The sequence below is a fragment of the Balaenoptera acutorostrata genome, chromosome 18, assembly GCF_949987535.1.
Source record: "Balaenoptera acutorostrata chromosome 18, mBalAcu1.1, whole genome shotgun sequence".
In the NCBI taxonomy this organism is placed as follows: domain Eukaryota; kingdom Metazoa; phylum Chordata; class Mammalia; order Artiodactyla; family Balaenopteridae; genus Balaenoptera; species Balaenoptera acutorostrata.
Window position 1 is genome coordinate 56196502 of NC_080081.1, and position 17873 is coordinate 56214374.

The following is a 17873-nucleotide window of genomic DNA, read 5'->3' on the forward strand; positions in this document are numbered from 1 at the left end:
ATTTTCCTGCTCCTTTGCTGCTAGGTGTGACCATGTAACTAAGTTCTGGCTGATGGGATATGAGCAGATGAGAAGTGTGTCCCCTCTGGGTCTAGGCCTTTGGGTTTGGGTCCCATGCTTTTTTCTTCCTCAAGCTGGAATTCCCTAATCTGCTTCTACCATGTAGATAAAGGCAACACCCTAGAGGATGGAATAGCAATATGGGGCAAAGGAGCCACCCAGCTCCCTGGACTGCTTATCCCAAGAGTGTTTTATGAGAGAGATATAAATATTGTGCTCGAGGGATGGCAGGGAGGAAGGAGCCTTTTACCCTAATTAATATACATAATAAATGAAAACTGGTTAACGTAGACTACTAAAAGGCGGATTCTCAGATGGAGTAAATAATACCAAAATTCAACTGTTATTTACAAAAACACTTAAAAATAATGACTCAGAATGGTTGAAAATGAAGAGATGGAAAGATGTATACTAGGCAACCACTAACAAAAAGAAAGATAATTGTATCATACAAAATAGAATTTAAGGTGGAAAAACAATGGACAGATAAACACCTAATGAACTTAACTAGGCAAACTGGATTATAGTCCTGACTTTGAAATTTATACAGTGGAACCCTGGGCAAATTGCTTTATTCTTTTCTAGTTTCAGTTTCTAGCTCTATAAAAGATGATAATAACATTATTTGCAGAGTTGGGAGATTATGCATGGGGAACACTTTTACAGCCATAAAAATATAGTAAGTCAAATTCGATCATATAATTCACTCATTCGACATTTACTGAGCACTTCCCATGCATCAGAAACTGTACTGAGAACTAGGAAGATGGAGTCAGTCATATTACCTGTCATCAAAGAGATTATATGTAAAAAAAAAATGAGTTTAATAAAGTATTCTACAGCGTTATGGAGGGAGGGGTGTGCATTTTGTCTAGAGAGAGTGGCCAGCAGAGTCAAAAAAGATTTCATAAAAATGGTGCCTCTTAGGTTGATTCTGGAAAGATGATCGGTGTTTGGACAGGCTGAGTAAGAGGAAGGGTATTCCATGAGAGGGTACAGCATAAAAATAAGTGGCCTGATAGGGAACTGCATTTGAGGAACTCAGAGTGTTTGATGAGACTGGAGAAATAGATGCTGGCTAAGGTACTGGGACTTCATCCTACAAGATGAAGCCATTTGAAGTGCTTATCCAGGGAATGACTCGCTTGATTTTGCATTTTAGAAAGCTTATTTTAGCCACAAGGTGAGAGATGGCAGAGGTGGAGGTGTAACCAGCTTAGGGGCTGTGAAACTAATGAGGAAAGGAATGCAATGTTTCAGGGGCTTGAAAGAAAGGACCTGAAACCAGGCAAGAGCAGTGAAATGGAGAGAAGGTGATGGACAGGAATGTCTGGTCCACGGAGGGGCAATGGGGGAGAGAAGGGGAGCCTGGGACGATTTTCAGATTTCTCCTTTGGTTGACTAGGCGGATTGTGGAGACATTTACTAGAATGAGACTAGAGAGAACAGGCATCTGGCAGGAAAGTTAACTCCTGTTTTAGTCAAGCTGAGTTTAAGGTCAGTGGGACATCTGGGTAGAAATTTCTGATACGAAATTGGCTTTACAGACTGGAGATCTGGGATAGGGATGGACACTTTATGAGTTACTAGCACATGGTTGGTAGTTGAAGTCATGGGTGGGTCTGGATAGACTAGGAAGCATTAGAAACAGACCAAGGGCAGACTATTTAAGCACTCCAACATGTCAGAGGTGGCAAAGGGGCTGAGCGAGGTGGTTAGAGAACTGGAAACTGAAGTGTCACAGTGGCCAATGGAGGGATAGTTTCAAAGATAAAAGTTCTGGTTCCCAGTGACAAATGCTGCAGATATCTTAAATAAGAAGGGAATTGGGGGTCGGGGGGGAACAACCCAATGGTTTAGGGAATTTTGAAAACCATAGGTGACCTTTGTCAGGGTCGCCTCGGAAGAAGAGTGAGCACAGAAGTGGGTTTGCAGGGAAGAATGAGTGGTAGATGAAGAAATGGATGTGAGAATATTGAGAAAAGGCGTTTATCTCCCGAAGAGCTTGGCTGTGAGGAGGTGGGGACTGGAGACAGACTGGATCAAGTAAGTGTTTTGAAAATTTCAGTTTGTTTTAAAAATGTGTGAATATATTTGACATGATTAAGGGCCTTGGGAAGATGCTGACAGAAGGAGCCTGAATGTCCAGGAGACGGAATAACCTATGAAAAGCCATTCTTGGATTGGAAATAGACGCAAACCGTCTTCGATGCCAAAAAGATGATCGGAAACGCTGTTTGAAACGTTGTTTTCAAAGGGCGGGACGAGGTGACTTGCCATTTATTGAGCAGTCACTGCGAGCCGGTCGCTTCCCCTCTAACTTGAAGGTAGTGCTCGAATAGGAAGGCAGATCGACTCCTTAGCCGGGTTTTTTCCCCATGAAACCGTTAATCATTAAAAATGAATAAAAGAAGTACTCTCTCAAGCCTAACCCCTCTTGCAGATGCTAACCCATCAGCGGTGTTTTTAACGTCACAAAGAATAAACCATCCCTAGCGCAACTGGTTCAACAGCGGCTCTGGAATGCAGTTATCTCCCTCGCTCTGTCCAAGTCGGTTACTGTCCAGCGGGATTTCGTTCAAGCCTCAGCGCCCAGAGGAGGGGAGGTGCCTGCCGCGCGGGCCGCCGGCGTCTGGAGGGAGGCGGGCGCCGGCTGCAGGCACCGGGAGAGGGAGACTCGGGGAGAGGGGCGCTGGAGGCGTCTCCCGGGACTCGCGGCCACCGCCGTTCCCGTCGCCAGCGCATCGGCCGGCCCAGCCCGGGCTTCCCCCGCCGCTCCCCGCGCGCCCGGCTGCGGCTCGGCGTCGGTCCCCGGGGGAGGCCGCTCCTGTCCCCACTGCCGCCCGGTGCCCCTGACCACCCGGCGGCCGCTTTCGGTTCCGCGCCTTATAAGGCCTGACAGGGGGGTCACGTGCGTCCCGGGCCGCCCGCCGGGAGGAGGGGGCGGCGGGGAGGAGGGGCGGGAAGCGGAGAGGAAAAGGGGAGGGAGCCGGGGGCGGAGGAAGGAGCGAGGGGCGGATTCTGCGGCCGTGGGAGGCGGAGGTGGTGGCGGCGGCGGCGGTGGCGGCGGCGGGGAGCGGACCGCTCGGAGCTGGACCGAGGAGGAGGAGGAAGAGGTGGAGGTGGAGGAAGGGACCGGCGCGGGGGCGGGAGAGCGCAGCGCGGCGGAAGCCGGAGACGGCGGGAGGGCCGGTGGCTGGCCCCGGGCGGGAGCCGGGGCGGCGGCGGCAGCGGCCGTGAGGACCGCGGCGAGGGAAGCGCATCCAGCGGCCCCGGCGGCGGCGGCGGCGGCAGGGGCCCGGGTCTGCGCGCTCGGGCGGCCGGCGGGCGCGGGCCGGCGCGATGGAGACGCAGCACGTGCGCCCCGCGCCCGGCTCCCGCAGCCCGGCCTGGGAGGAACCGGTGGGTACAGCGCCCGCGCCCACCCCCTCCCACTTCTCCTCTGTTCCCCACCCCCCGTCCGCCCGCCCGGGCCGGGTTCCGTTCAGGAAATGGCCCGGGATGAGGTCCCCAGCTGCTTCCCAGCCGGGACAGCGCTTCCTCCGCCGCCCGGGCTCCTCCTCGCGCGCCTCCCGGAGCGCCTTTGTCCGGCCAGCCGAGACTCTCCTCGAGGGGCCGCCGGCGATCCTCTGACCACGGTCCTCGGAGGACCGTTTCCGTGCTTCATCGACTTCTCAACTTTTTAGTTGATTTTAGAGCGAGGCGGGTGGGTAGGGAGGGGGAAAGGAAAATCCCATTCTGTGGGTCCGCGTGCATGGCTCGGAGGAAACCGGTCTTCCCTCCCGAGACCGCGCCCTGGGCCGTCACCTGGGCGCGCAGGTTCCTAGAGATACGCGCTGGCTAGGCGGATCGCGGCTTGAAGCCCAGAACCACGCCTCCGCCTCGTGTTCGCCGCTAAAGCCCCGGGCTTTTCTAGGGGTCAGGGGGTTTGCCAGGGATGAAGCGGGAAGCTGACCTAGATTTCGCCGAGGATTTTCGCTGCCCATACAACGCGGAGGTCGGGTAATTTTAGGGACCAGAGTAACGTGTGCGTGTGCATTGTGTGTGCGAGCATAAGGAGCAGGAGCCTGGGGGGCTTCGGATTTGGTCCCTCAAACTCCAACTTCTTTCTTCCAACTCAGACAGTCAGAATCACCTCACATCTCTCCAGAGATTCTACCCCGAAACCCCCGTCTCGCTCAGAGCTCTGTAATCCTGTGTGGGCTGCCTTTTCCCTGGCATCGAATTTTGGCTCTCTACGTCCTGCCTCGATGTTTGCTACTCCGTCTTGGTTGAAATTCTTGAACCTATTTGAAAAGCCTCGTACGAAATTTCTGGCCTCATCAGTATTTTATTCAACATGTTCGGATGCTCTTTTCCCAGGGACTCCGCGTTATCTGCTCAGGCTGGCCCCCTGCCTGTTGAGAGCTTCTAGGTCAGGTGCTAGTCTTGGTTATCCTTTTTTTTTTTCTTCTAATATGTACAGTCCCAGCTCCTTTGCCCAAGTACGTTTCTCTACCTTCTGTTTCCCGACCTTTCGGGAGTGTCCTTCAACTCTGATCCATCTGTATCTGCAGCTGTCTTTGCTTTTGTAAATCTGAACATGTTGTTAGGTTGCCCATCTCCTCGTATTTCTTCTATTGTGGTTATTACTGGGGATTAAATTATTCTTGAAACTAAAAATACAATTCAGTTTTGGAGTTTAAATCAAAGATCACTGAGAACTAAATTCAGTGACCTGGTTTTGTAACTTTTTTACTTTTAAACTCTCCTATGTGAAGTCCTTTTTGAACTTGCATACTTTAAGCCAACACCAATCACAATGAAAAATACCTGGTTATATGTATTTTACTTTAAGATGCTGATGCCTCAACTACTTTGTGCCTAGAAAAACAGAGGAAGACGTTTATTTTTGCTTTACTTAAAGTGACAAAAATGAAAATGTTCATTTATTAGCCTTTGAAGCTAGAGCCCGAACAGAAATATGTGAATGAATTGTGACACTTTGTCCAGCTGCAGAATTCTCCTAAAAAAATTAGGTTTATTTTCTTTAAACACTGAAAGCCTTTTTATTTACTCAACAGGTATTTTATACAGCACCTACTATGTTCCAGGACTGCTGGAGCTGACAGCACAGGCACAAATCCTTAAATCCTCACAGAGTGTTCATTCTGAGTAGACAGAATGTCTTGTTTCATACATATTAATAGTTTACATTCAGAGAGTCCAAAAAAAAAATCTTCAGAGATCTCATGTGTGGTATAAAATGATACTTTTCACAAAGTGATTTTATTTGAAACCCTGTGGCCAGCTATGTCTGACACAAAGTCTAAGAACTAATAAAGGGGATTCTCATTTAATTTCTTAGAAAAGTTATCCAAATTACTGAAAAGTGGTGTATACAAGAAAAAAGAAGGGGTAAATTAGGGGAAATAGAGTATTTAAATGTTAATTATTTCAGACGTGTGGAGCTAAGTGGGGAAATACCAGCTTAATCTAAGTATGTTGGAGGACAGTTTTCCCTTCAAAACAAATTTCATCAAAATCAGGGATTCTTGAACTTTTCTTGGATCAGTGATCCCTTTAAGAATCTAATCAAAGCTATGGACTCTCTTTCTCCCCAAAATGTACGCATGCAACATACATTTAAAAATTTAATAACATTTAAAGGGACTCGCAGAGGTCCCAAAACCAAATCTGTGGACCCTCAAAGACCTTGGGTTAAGAACATCTGCTTTGATCTGGACTCCATTCTGCTATCATTTAAAATCTGTTTTTTTAATTCAAATATAGGCAACTTTAATACTTTACCATAAAAGTATACTCATTTACATTTATGAAAAGGACTATTCAATACTAAACAGGCAGTATTCACAGCACACAGATCCTGTTGCATTATCCCTTACTGTATATGCCAGCATACATGTAAGGATTTACTTTCCTCATTCTTTTTTGCCGGATCCCAAAATGATGTGATTCTACATAGAACTATTCTGACAGAAGAGTAAACATAGTATCAGGAATCGATACTGAGTAATAATAAAGAGAATGAGGCAAGTCTAACTTGAAATGCACCCATGTCTGGAGCTGAGAGGCAGCCGCTGGCCATCATGACGTTTTTTGTACATGGAGATGAAATTAAGTTATTTAGTTAAGTGAGGGCATTTAAATAAACTGTTAGCCTTATCATTACTCCACCTAGGGCACTGGGCCTACAAGAAGATAAATGTTAGCATTCAGGTGTCTGTGTATTTTCTTTAACGCTAGGTCTGGAATGTAATCAAATCAGTGGAAACAGAGACATTACCTAAATTTCTAATTAATTAAAAAATACTTTGGTGGTGGAAATAGGTGGGTAGGAAGATATTTAGCCAAGCAGCCCTTACTTGTAGATAATATCCTGGGGGGAAATGGATAGTTAGAATTCTAGCCAGAACTTAGAAGAGTGTGGGAGTATTTACAAAGTAGTTCTTAAACAGTGCAGGGATACTAGAGTACCTTTTACTTGTTAAAATTTATTTTTATTTCCAAATGATTTTTATCTAGTTGGCTCTGATGAAACTATTCAGAACTACTGAAAAATTAGGAAGGGGAGAGTTTCAAAGGAAAAAGGGCCAAAACATAAATGAGAGTTTACAAGTATATTTATGTATTAAGTCTAGATGGCCAAAGGTTTTTGCCTTAGGTACAGTGATGAGCATATGTACATGGAATTGATACCACAATTAATTTCGAAATCTTTTTTGTTGAAGTAACAACTAAGGGAACTTTAATGACATTTTGAATGTTAACTTCTAAACATGGACTAGATAGTGTATTACGGAAGTAGTTTTAAAGTTTGAATGAACGCAGGTCTGTACCTGTTCAACCTGCAGTGTTCTTTGCATGGTTCCCATTGATTAGGAACTTGAGTCCTAGAACCTAACTCTTTTTAAAGTGCCTATGTACTTGGGTTCTTCAGAATATAAATGTAGACTTCTTTATGTTTATGATATAATATTTAATGTAAAACCATAGAACATATGAGATTTAAAAGTTGCAAATGGATATTAAATCTCTTGTTATGAGTCGTGATCAATAAGAATGTAATTCAAAATATCTCTATAGATATTAATATGTTAATATTCATAAAGTTGGTATCAGAGTGAGAATTGGCTCTAACTTATACATCTTCAATATAATAGTTCTTTTTTTTTTTTTTTAATGGGGCAGAAAGCCCTATTAAGTAGAAACCTAAACCTAATTTAATGGTAGCTTCTATTTCCATTTCTTTTTGAATGTAGTGTCTATGTGGCTTATGTCCAAGTTTGTAATAGTGTGTTTGTGATATGTTGTGTTCCAAACAAAGATTTCAAAGTAATAATAATAAATATGTAAGACACATCTAAGAAATTATTTGAAAATCTGAAAACACCAAGTAAGGAAAAATTCAAGGAAATCTTGTAAATTAAAGAAATAATGTAATATGCCACATATTTGAAATTTGTTTTAGTTGCTATTTTGAGGTACATTAAAATGGTTGCAAATATTGAGCTCTTGACATTGCTATTATATTTTTAAGGGAAGCGAAGTGCATTGCAAGTATACAGTATACAGCTTCAATATTGATTCTGGAAATTTTACAGATAAGACCTGAAAAGATGCTAGTGGGTCAGCTACTTTAAATTTGGGATTATTTGAAACAGTTCCTCAGAAGAGATGATTGAAGAAAAGAGGGTTTTTCACGAGCTGCCCTTTGTGGGAAATGATGCAACATTCCTTCACTTGCTTACACAGTATTTCACTCTGAGTATGTGCTAGGGAAATTGTAGAGCAGGGATCATTTATTTAGCATGAGCAGGCTAAGACTGGCTGTGCTTTCAAAGTCACAACCAAATTTTAGAACTTGTTACAGGAGTCTTTGAAGAGCAGGGATAACTGTGAGGTTAATTTTTTATGAAGTAATGAATACCTTTACTTTGAAGTATTAATTGCCCAGCTTTTGCACGGGAAACTATTTTAATATTTTTAAGTGATCAGTGTTTGAATCAGAGTGAGAAGTGTATTCAGTCTTCTTTTTAAGATCACAGAATAGGCATGGACATTAAACAATGCCTTTTCCTTTAATCACTCTTTGCCTGGCTTCTGGAAAATGTTACTTATATAAAACTTTAAAGCCTAAAGTGTGAACAGAAACATATAATTGACAAACTGACTTTTGTTGTATGATGTGGTAAGGTGAATAGAACATTAACAATAAGACACATGATTTTGACTTTGGTCCTGCTTGTGACTTTGGGCCTCAGGTTCTTTACATTAAAAGAGAGGTCTGAACTAGGTTTATTCTTTCAAGAGGCCCTTTACTACATGCTCTTATTTACACTGTCAGACCATTAGACTTGTCAGTGACCAAACAGTTGGGTTGGGATAAAGGCCATTATTTTGATTATTTTTTTCTCTTAAAGAATTCCCTTCTCAGCAGTACGTTCTTTGTAGATATAGAATTGCATTTTTACAGAGCCATAAGGGCTCTTAAAGTTTATTTTGCCACTTCCTTCCCTTCCTAAAGAAGACAAATGAGGCCGGAGAAGTAGCCTTTATCAATTAGTATTACCTGGCAGCAATCTCCTGTCTTTGCACATTCAAACTAATCAGCACATTTTACATTTCAGTCAATTTAATCTACCGTGTGGATAGACAGTAGTATTGGGATTGCATCTTGTTTCTTAAAATCTCTTAGAACTGTTAGTTCTGTCACAGCAAATTATTGAGAGTAAGACTGAAACTAAAAACAACCAAACAACAACAACAACAACAAAAAACCCCAAACTAAAACATCCCTCCCTTAGTCTGGAGGACCCTCAAAGGTCATGTCAGTTGAAAAAATTCGAATGAATCCTGAAGGGCATGAACACGCTAAAGAGACTGAATGCTTTCCTGAAGTGTGAAGAGACTGCATAGTCTAGCAGGGACTTTTTGCCCTACTTAAAAATATAGCTAACACCGGTTTGGAATTCTCTGTGGACGACAAGAGGAATCTGTCATTTTAGCCTCTTCTCCCGGAAGCCCTCCCACACCTACAAGGGTTCTTTGGCACGGGGCGTGCACAACGCACCGCGAGGCTGCTATTCCCAAGTGTCCGCTCAACCAGCTCGCGGGGGACGAGCTGTGAGCGGTGCCTGCCGCCTGTTGATCCCATTTCCTCCTGCTCTAGTCCGGGTTAGGGAGTGGCTCTCCCAGGACTTCCAATGTTTTCGTGCTCGGGCACTCGTGTTCACACGGCTCCAGTGCATTGTTTTCTTCCAGGCAGTCTCGGTTAGCGCTTCAGCTTAGATATTTATTTTGCATTCTGTCGTCTCGGGCTGCGGGTACTTGCTCGTCTCTGCGCGCTCTCCACGCCCTGGCCAGTTTCCTGTTAGCCAAAGGGATCGCTCTTTCTGAACCAAAAGTTCTCAGAGCTGAGTGGAACCTCCCGGAAAATGCTCTTCTCTTCCGTGTGCGCCGGATGGGAGTGGGGGTGGGCCAGAAACTAAAGGCCACGGTCGGGAGAGCTGAAAGGACCCGAACCCCTAGGCGGAGGCGGGAGAGGTACGGGTCATCCGAGAAGGGCTCCGGGGTCCGGAGACAGACAAGGGGGCAGCGCCCATCCATCTCGGGGCCGGAGGGGACTTTTACTCGCGGGAACTGTGCGGCGAGGCCCAAGTGTCTCTGGAGAGATTCTGGGTCCAGGAGGTGGCGGGAGCACCCAGGGGAGCCGGGAGGAAGCTAGGTTCCCTTTCTACTCCCGGGGCCATTCTTGCCCCTGCTGCCCGGGGACCGAGGGAGGGAGCATCGCCACTGTCGGGCCTGCGGGGATGGGCTGCCGGAGGCTTCGCGTCTCCCCCGCCCTCCCGTCCATCCTGGGGACCCCGGACCCTAGGGGAAGTGGGAGGTTGTCCCAATCCCTCTGTCGCTCCCATCCTCTCTACCCGCCTCGGTTGTATTCCAGGTCAGGAACCCTGTAACATCCCGAGGCTGGGTGCACTGGCGTCCCAGCGGGCCTGGGTCCGTGTCCCCTGCGCCCCACCGCGGTCGCCACTCAGGCGGGAGCGGAGCGCGGGATCCTGGAGGGTCCCGGCCGCGGGAGGCGTCTGGTCCCCGGCGACCCTTCCCCCGCGGGGCCGGCTGGGGCAGGGGAAGATGGCGGCGGCGCCTGGGCGCGGGGCTCCGGGCCCGGCTCGAGCAGAGCCCACCTACTGACCACCGCCGCCGCCCCCGCAGGGCGGTGCTGTGTCCCCACAGGAGTCGGAGAGGATGGCGGGGGCCGGCGGCCAGCACCACCCTCCGGGCGCCGCGGGAGGAGCAGCCGCCGCGGCCGGCGCCGCGGTCACCCCCGCCACTGCCTCGGCCGGGCCCGGAGAGGATTCGTCCGACAGCGAAGCGGAGCAAGAGGGACCCCAGAAACTGATCCGCAAAGTGTCCACCTCGGGGCAGATCCGGACCAAGGTGAGGCGGGCCCAAGGGGAGCGTGGAAGGCGGGAGGCGGCTGGGCGGGTAAGAGGAGAGTGGGCGCCTGGGGCGCAGGGCGATCCCGGGAAAGTGTGGAGCCGAGGTGAGGGCGGGGCCTGGGCCCGGAGGCGGGGCCTGGGGGAGCCGGACGGCGCGCTGCAGGAAGGGATTCCCGGCCGGCGCGCTGGGGCCTCCAGGGTGGGTTCCGGGGGAGCTGGGTGGACAGGGGCGGAGGAGAAAGGAACCAGGGAGCGTGGGAAAAAGCGGAAGCGCTGTTTAGAGTTCCCACTCAGGGATCTAAAACGGAATGTTACATTTTTTGGTCCTACCTGCCGTGCAATGGTTCGGTAGAGTGTGTGCGTTGCGCAGGGAGCGAAGTGCAGGCTGACCAGCCGGAGCTGCAGTGAACTTCGCCACCTTCCCTTCCCGTGGGCAGCATCCTGCCTCTCCCTGGCCCACTCTGAGCGGGTGGATGGGGAGGTGACACCTGACAGCCCCTGTGCCCCTTTGCTGCCCTTTGGTAAATGATGCTCGCGGTTAACCGCACCCTGCGCGGCACAAACAACAGACCTCACTGGAGTACTAGGTTCCCGCTAAGTGCAGTGTTCTTATCTTATCGACACACCCATGGTTATTTTTAATGATGAAAAGTAACCGCTTTGTGTTACATGGAGATTAGCATGCTGTGCTACTCTTTGTGTAGCAGGTACTGTTGACCTGTGAGGGCTCAAAGTTGAGAGTTTTAATTTGATTTTATATGTATATATAGCAAATGCTTACGACTGAAGGATTATTTATACACTCTAATTTTCATCATTCTGTAGAAATCATCACGCGGAGAGTCAGTTATCACGGGGGGGACTTTAACGAGGAATTTGCAAAGGGAACCAATAAAATCATTGGATTTGTGTGCTCTTTAAGAATAAATTTGCAGAAGTTAATTCATTCTATACCTATTTTTATGAGAATTTGTTTTCTAAGGTTAATGGACCCATATATGAAAATAGAACTTTTATTATATGCCTGTGGGTTCATGTTTGCACCTGCCTCCTTATTTTCTAAAATAAATATGTGTAAGCACACACACAGCTGTTAACAAGCTGCACTTAGAGAAGAGTCAGAGATGCTTCTTTTTCAAGTGCACATCTTGTAACCTCCTTTTAACAGTGACATTTTTAATTTAATATAATTTTGATAAATTAAGGATATGGAGTTTAATGTATTTTTAGAAGATTAAGGCTAAACAAAATAGGGACTTTCCTAACAGAGAGTACCTTTAACATTTGAAATCTTAGTTAAAAAAAAAGTTCACAAAACTGTGTTAATAATGGGCAAAATGGCAGGTTTTAAAAAAATGGTATTTTTATACATTCAACTGAAATGGTAAAAATTCTATGTATACTTATATCAAGATTGACCAGCAAATTTATACTGTTTGGAAGAAAATTTAGAGATAACCCTAATTTGAATTGAGTAACATCAAACAACAAATTTGTTGGGAGTACCACTAAAATTTGAAGGGTTCTTGAACTCATGACGATAGCTACGATTATACTCTTTAAATTTGATATTATCTATGGTTTGGGGTAAAGTATCTATATCGAGACTAAGAGTAAATTCAAAAAGCATGTTTATTCTTGGTTTTCCATTTAACTTTCTCACAAAACTATTTAGCACATAATGTTTTGCCATGATTAGGGATAATTAGTGATCATTCAATGAAATGTTCCTTAAATTTCTAAAGATGTATTGAATTTCAGAAGTCCTGTCTTTTATACTAGCTTATACAAGTGCATACAAGTTCATCAACAGTATCATATATGGACACATGAAATCAGGGCCTAAACCGGCTGAAACTGGTGGGCCTTGTCCTCCCTGCCTGTCCCAACCCCCCAATCCAGACTGTTCATCTCTGCTACAGATTTCATCCATTACATCTCTTACCACAGGTACTGATTCTCAGGGATGAGGGCAGGGCAGTGGGCGGAATTCATAGAATGGGAGCTGCTAAATTTCACTGTTGATTTCCAGTCTTCAGTTGTGATCCAGATGAGAGTTAAGGGAAAAGATCTTTAGAAAAGGACAGACACTCTTGATCCCTTCCACAGGTGTGTAAGATGGGGGAGCCTGGAGGAGAAGGAGGCCCTGAGACTAGCCCAAGGCTTAGTCATATTTAAGACAGCAGGAGCTTGTATATCCCGAAGATAAATGAAGGGACCACTAGGTCTCACAAGTTGTGATTACTAATGGTATCTTCTGTCCTGGTTACGTAGCAGCCTGGGGTGGTGTCTGTGGCACACGCACACGTATTTACACGCACATATCCATGTGCTTACATATGTCTGCACATATATGCTCTCTCTTTGGAAAGCACTTATGTACAGACATACAAAGGGCCTACAGCAGAGTGAGTTGCACATAGAGGTCGTAAGTATTTCTTAAATGAAAGACTATGTGTATATATTACAGACATACATATAATGCTTCATATATATAGGTATTATTGTTAAAATGCAGTACTTATTTTAGTGTCCTTTAAGATCCTTAGGATCATAAAGCTGTTTGGTGTCTAGTTTAGGTTTGGAGTGAACAACAGCCACTAACTTAAGTAATTACCTTATTTGAAGTGAAGTGTTCCTTGTTGTGAATGCTGGTTAATGTTTTAAATAATTTGAGTGTTAGTGAAGAACCTTAAGTTAATTGTGGCATTTGGAAAGTATCCAGACTTTTCTTAATTGAAAAAGTAACATGTGCATATAGTAAGACATTCAGACAGTGTGAGAGGATATTTGGTGATGGTAGGGTATCCAGTGAAAAGTAATCTCCCTCCCACGTTAGACCACATAGTCTCTGTCTCAGAGGCAATTGTTGACATTTTCTTTGTGTGTTTCCAGAAAATTTCTATGCACATACAGAAATATATATATGTGTGTGTGTGTGTGTGTGTGTATATATATATATATAAATATATAAATATGTAGTGTTTAAAAAATACTAATGAGAACATTCTCTACACATTCTGCATCTCGTTTGTTTGAAACATGGAGATCATTTCTCTAATGCTTGACTACGACTACCTCATTCTTTCTAATAATGGCAAAGTATTCCATTATATTAAGTTGAGCTAAGTGAAGTTGCTCTGTCAGTAGGTCAGAATGGTAAAGAGTAGGGCTGGGAGGTGGGGAAAATGGGGAGAAGTACACACTTTCAATTATAAGATGAATATACTCTGGGGATTTAATGTACAGCATAGTGACTGTAGTTAATAATACTGTATTGTGTACTTGAAATTTGCTAAGAGAATAGTAAAGTATTCCCACCACACACACACACATACACACACACACACTCTTAGCTGTGAGGTGATGGATATATTAATTAACTTAATTGTGGTAATCATTCCACAATGTATATGTCTATCAAATCATCACATTGTGTACTTTAAGTATATACAATTTTACTTGTCTGTTATACCTCCATAAAGCTGGAAAAAAATGGTCCAATATGGGAAATTTCATACGGTTTAACCTGCATGTTATGTCATCATTTAATTAACCAGCTCTCTATGAAAGGAAATATGGGCTATTTTAAGACAACACTAATCTCAGCTTTTTTGCAGTGGATCAATGTACTTTTTTTTTTTTTTGTAAATTTATTTATTTTATTTATTTATTTTTGGCTGTGTTGGGTCTTCGTTGCTGCACGCAGGTTTTCTCTAGTTGGGGAGAGTGGGGCTACTCTTCGTTGCGGTGAGCGGGCTTCTCATTGCGGTGGCTTCTCTCATTGTGGAGCATGGGCTCTAGGCGTGCGGTCTTCAGTAGTTGCAGCACGGGCTCTAGAGCACAGACTCAGTAGTTGTGGCACACAGGCTTAGCTTCCCCGTGGCATGTGGGATCCTCCCGGACCAGGGATCGAACCCGTGTCCCCTGCATTGGCAGGTGGATTCTCAACCACTGCGCCACCGGGGAAACCCCCAATGTACTTTTTAAATAAAGAATAAATAAGACTGGCATGCCTTTTAAATTCGTGTGGTTTAATAAAATGCTTATGTACATTTTAGTACCCTTGTCACATCCTCATATTGTATGCTCTTTGTTCCCGTTTTCATTTCCCATTTTTTCCTCCTGTTTCTTTGCCTTGCTGTCATCTCTACTATTTTTCTCTTTCTCTGTTTTTCATTTTTTTCCTTTCTCTGTATCAGCTAAATGGAATTTCAGGTAGTCTCATCTAGCTATCCAGGTGCTAAACGCTAGATAATTTTATGGGTGCCTCGATTTCCCCAAAGGAAAAAAAAATCACTTATATACAAAAGTTTAAATAGTGCTGATGTGGGGAAGCCAAAGGGAGCTGTAACTCATCAAATCTCTTCCTCTCTCTTTACCCTTGACTGTTATCCCTAAATTCTTAGTCTTGTTTCAAGGAGAAGCTTGATTTTGCATTCAGATTTACTGTTGTGGAGAATTTCACAGGTGTTTGCTGGGAGTGAGACATTCTGAAACAGCACTGATACAACCTCACACCAGCTTGGTTTTGAACATGAGTGTGAAGGACAGTTGGTTTGCTTTTTGTTGGCCCATGAATACTGTAGTCTTTCACTTTGCAGCGAATGGCTGGAGGACCATTGGTCAGGCTTATAGACTAGGATTGTTCAACCGTCATAAGCCAAACAGTGTAAACAAGTGGGAACCATCTCAATGACTTCTTTTCACACTGACTCATTTTGGCTAAGGTCTTGAAGCTTCATGTGTCAAAAATATTTCCTAATTTGGTTTATTATGCTTGCATTTTTTTTTGACATTTATGTCTTCTTACAGTTAATTTTAATGTCCACAAATGAGTCTCTAAATTTAGGTAAAACATACCTAAACACTGGAAAGATATTCAGAACTTTGCAACATTATATCTGGATTAGGACATCTCTTTCAGCCCATTAAAAGAATAACCACCACATTCTTCAGTTGGTACCTTGGTTTTACTTTAACATGAAGGATGTATAAATAAACTCTTATATCTTTATGGTAAGGCATAATCAATATGGAAATATTGATTTGTATTTTTCACTGCTTTATGAGATATAATTTGTGCAATTAAAACATTATTTTTCACCATAAACCTTCGATAGAGTAGATTAGGGAAGACTCGCTCAGTGTTTTTCAGGTTGTAGGTGGCAGCCCATTAGTAGGTCATGCTGATTCATATCCAGTATTTAAAACAGAAACAGAATAGATTCGAAAATACTATTTAAGACTTTTAGCCACAGTTCTGCATGGAAACATTGGATTGGGTCATGATCCAAATAGGACGGGAAACAGAAACAAGGCCAGAAGATTGTTAAGAAATAAAGTAATATTAACAGGTTTATTGTTCAGAAACTCAACATGATGTGAAAGGCAAGTAGGAATTTTTACATTTTGATAGGTGATAAGCAGGAAGATATCTTGAATTAGAATAATTAACATTGATCTAGGCAGAAATCAGCTAACTTTTTCTATAAAGGGCCAGGTAGTAAATATTTTAAGCTTTGTGGGCTGCAGTCTGTGTTGAAATTACTCAACTCTACTGTTGTAGTATAAAAGCAGCTATAGATAATACTTAAATACCTATATGCAGCTGTAATATGGTATATGTGTGGTATATGTCTATATGTGGTAAAATGTGACTACATTTGTTCCAATAAAACTTTATTTAAGGATGTTGACATTTGAGTTCATAACATTTTTATGTGTTAAAAAATATTATGTTTTTAAAAAAGCCATTTAAACATGTAAAAACCTTCTTAACTTTTGGGCTGTATACTATCAGGTGCCAGAAGTATATGGCCCATGGATTTGTCTTGTGGGCTGTAGTTTTTTGATCCCTATCCTAGGTGATGGAAAATGGTTTGCAAAGCACTACAAAGTTAAGGTGCTGTGAAATGCAATCAGCGTTTAGGGGACCAAAAATAGCTAGATTTCAATCCATTTAAAAATCTCATCTTTGTAGAACATTTTATTTTTAGCTTGGTTTGCGTCTTTGCTTCCATTTTAATGTGAACTAAATATAGACTGGAAACTCTGAGTCTTGGTACACTAATATATGGTATAACAGCTTTCTTTCCATTTTGATTACAAGTTAAACATGATATCCCATTAATAAAGATAAGAGAAGTAATAAATAATTTACTAAACCTTTACATATAACTTAAGATGCATTATTTGAAGGTATCTAAATTTAGAAAGCTTTCAGTTAGTTTAAGGTTGCATGTTTGCTATTGTGGTGAGAGTGATGGAAGGTTATATGAAACTACTATTGTAAATGACTCGGGGCTCCTTACTGTTTACAGGGTACAGTGTTTCACTCATATTGGATTTGTTAGGCTTTACTTGCTCAGGAAATACGTATATAGCAAAGGTTTTAATTAAAGAGAGTTTGTTTCATGTCTAAAAATAGACCTTTGAAAAACACCATAACATGTTCATTGTATGTCCACGCCCATTACATTTTCCCTTGGCAAATTAGTTTGATTTTGTTGGGTATGGAGTATTTTTTTCTGTGAATATTTAGTTATTTGAAACACATTTGTAGTTTTGATTTGGTTAAGTGGCTTAAGATGGTCAATAGCCATTGTTGATAATGGCCTTAATTTAAGATTCAATGTACATTGTTTCTACTTTAGATTGTCACTTATTTTTTTCAAATGAACATATATGGCAATAATTCCCCTCCCTGCCTCCCCCTCTGCCCCCGCTTTTTGTTAGAAGGATATTGGGAAGACTTGTTAGTCTCTTGTTTTCGTTTTTAATTTTTATTGGAGTATAGTTGATTTACAAAGTTGTGTTAGTTTCTGCTGTACAGCAAAGTAAATCAGTTATACGTATACATATATCCACTCTTTTTTAGATTCTTTTCCCATATAGGTCATTACAGAGTACTGAGTACAGTTCCCTGTGCTGTACAGTAGGTCATTATTAGTTATCTAAGCCTTTTGTTTTACACCAAGGAAATATGATTAACTTTATCATGTGTGGAGCTGGAATCTCTAACCTTCTCACTGTGCGGTTTGAATACCAGGACTTTCTCAAACCATCAGATTATAATTTAGTATAATAAAGCTTTTTTTAATAAAGCTTAGGGCATTTATGTCAGAAATTTGAAGATACCTTTCTCCTTAGCATTTTATTGTTTACAGAGCAGTTTTATATACATGATCTCATTGAACAGTTGCTTAAAACCATCTGAATTTTACAACTGATAAACTGAGACCAAGTTTGAACATCTGCCGAGTAAATGGCAGGGTTGGAACTCAAAAGCAGGACTTCGAAACAGTGGATGGCTTCCAAATGTCTTCTTTTAAGTCCCGTAAGCTTCTTGGGTTTTGAAACTTGACA

The 17873-nt window shown here is 43.2% G+C and overlaps 1 protein-coding gene across 7 annotated transcripts in view; it reads left to right on the forward strand.

Moving 5' to 3' along the window:
- Positions 1–3066: 3066 nt before the first annotated feature.
- Positions 3067–17873, forward strand: part of DGKH (diacylglycerol kinase eta) — a 179320-nt gene continuing 164513 nt past the window's right edge. For 4 of the 7 annotated variants that reach the window (XM_057532623.1, XM_057532628.1, XM_057532624.1 and 1 more), the window contains exons 1-2: positions 3194–3462; positions 10279–10503. In XM_057532623.1, coding sequence (XP_057388606.1) covers positions 3403–3462; positions 10279–10503 — 285 coding nt within the window. In that variant the 5' untranslated portion in view covers positions 3194–3402. The other 3 variants (XM_057532626.1, XM_057532627.1, XM_057532625.1) reach the window with 3 other exon arrangements.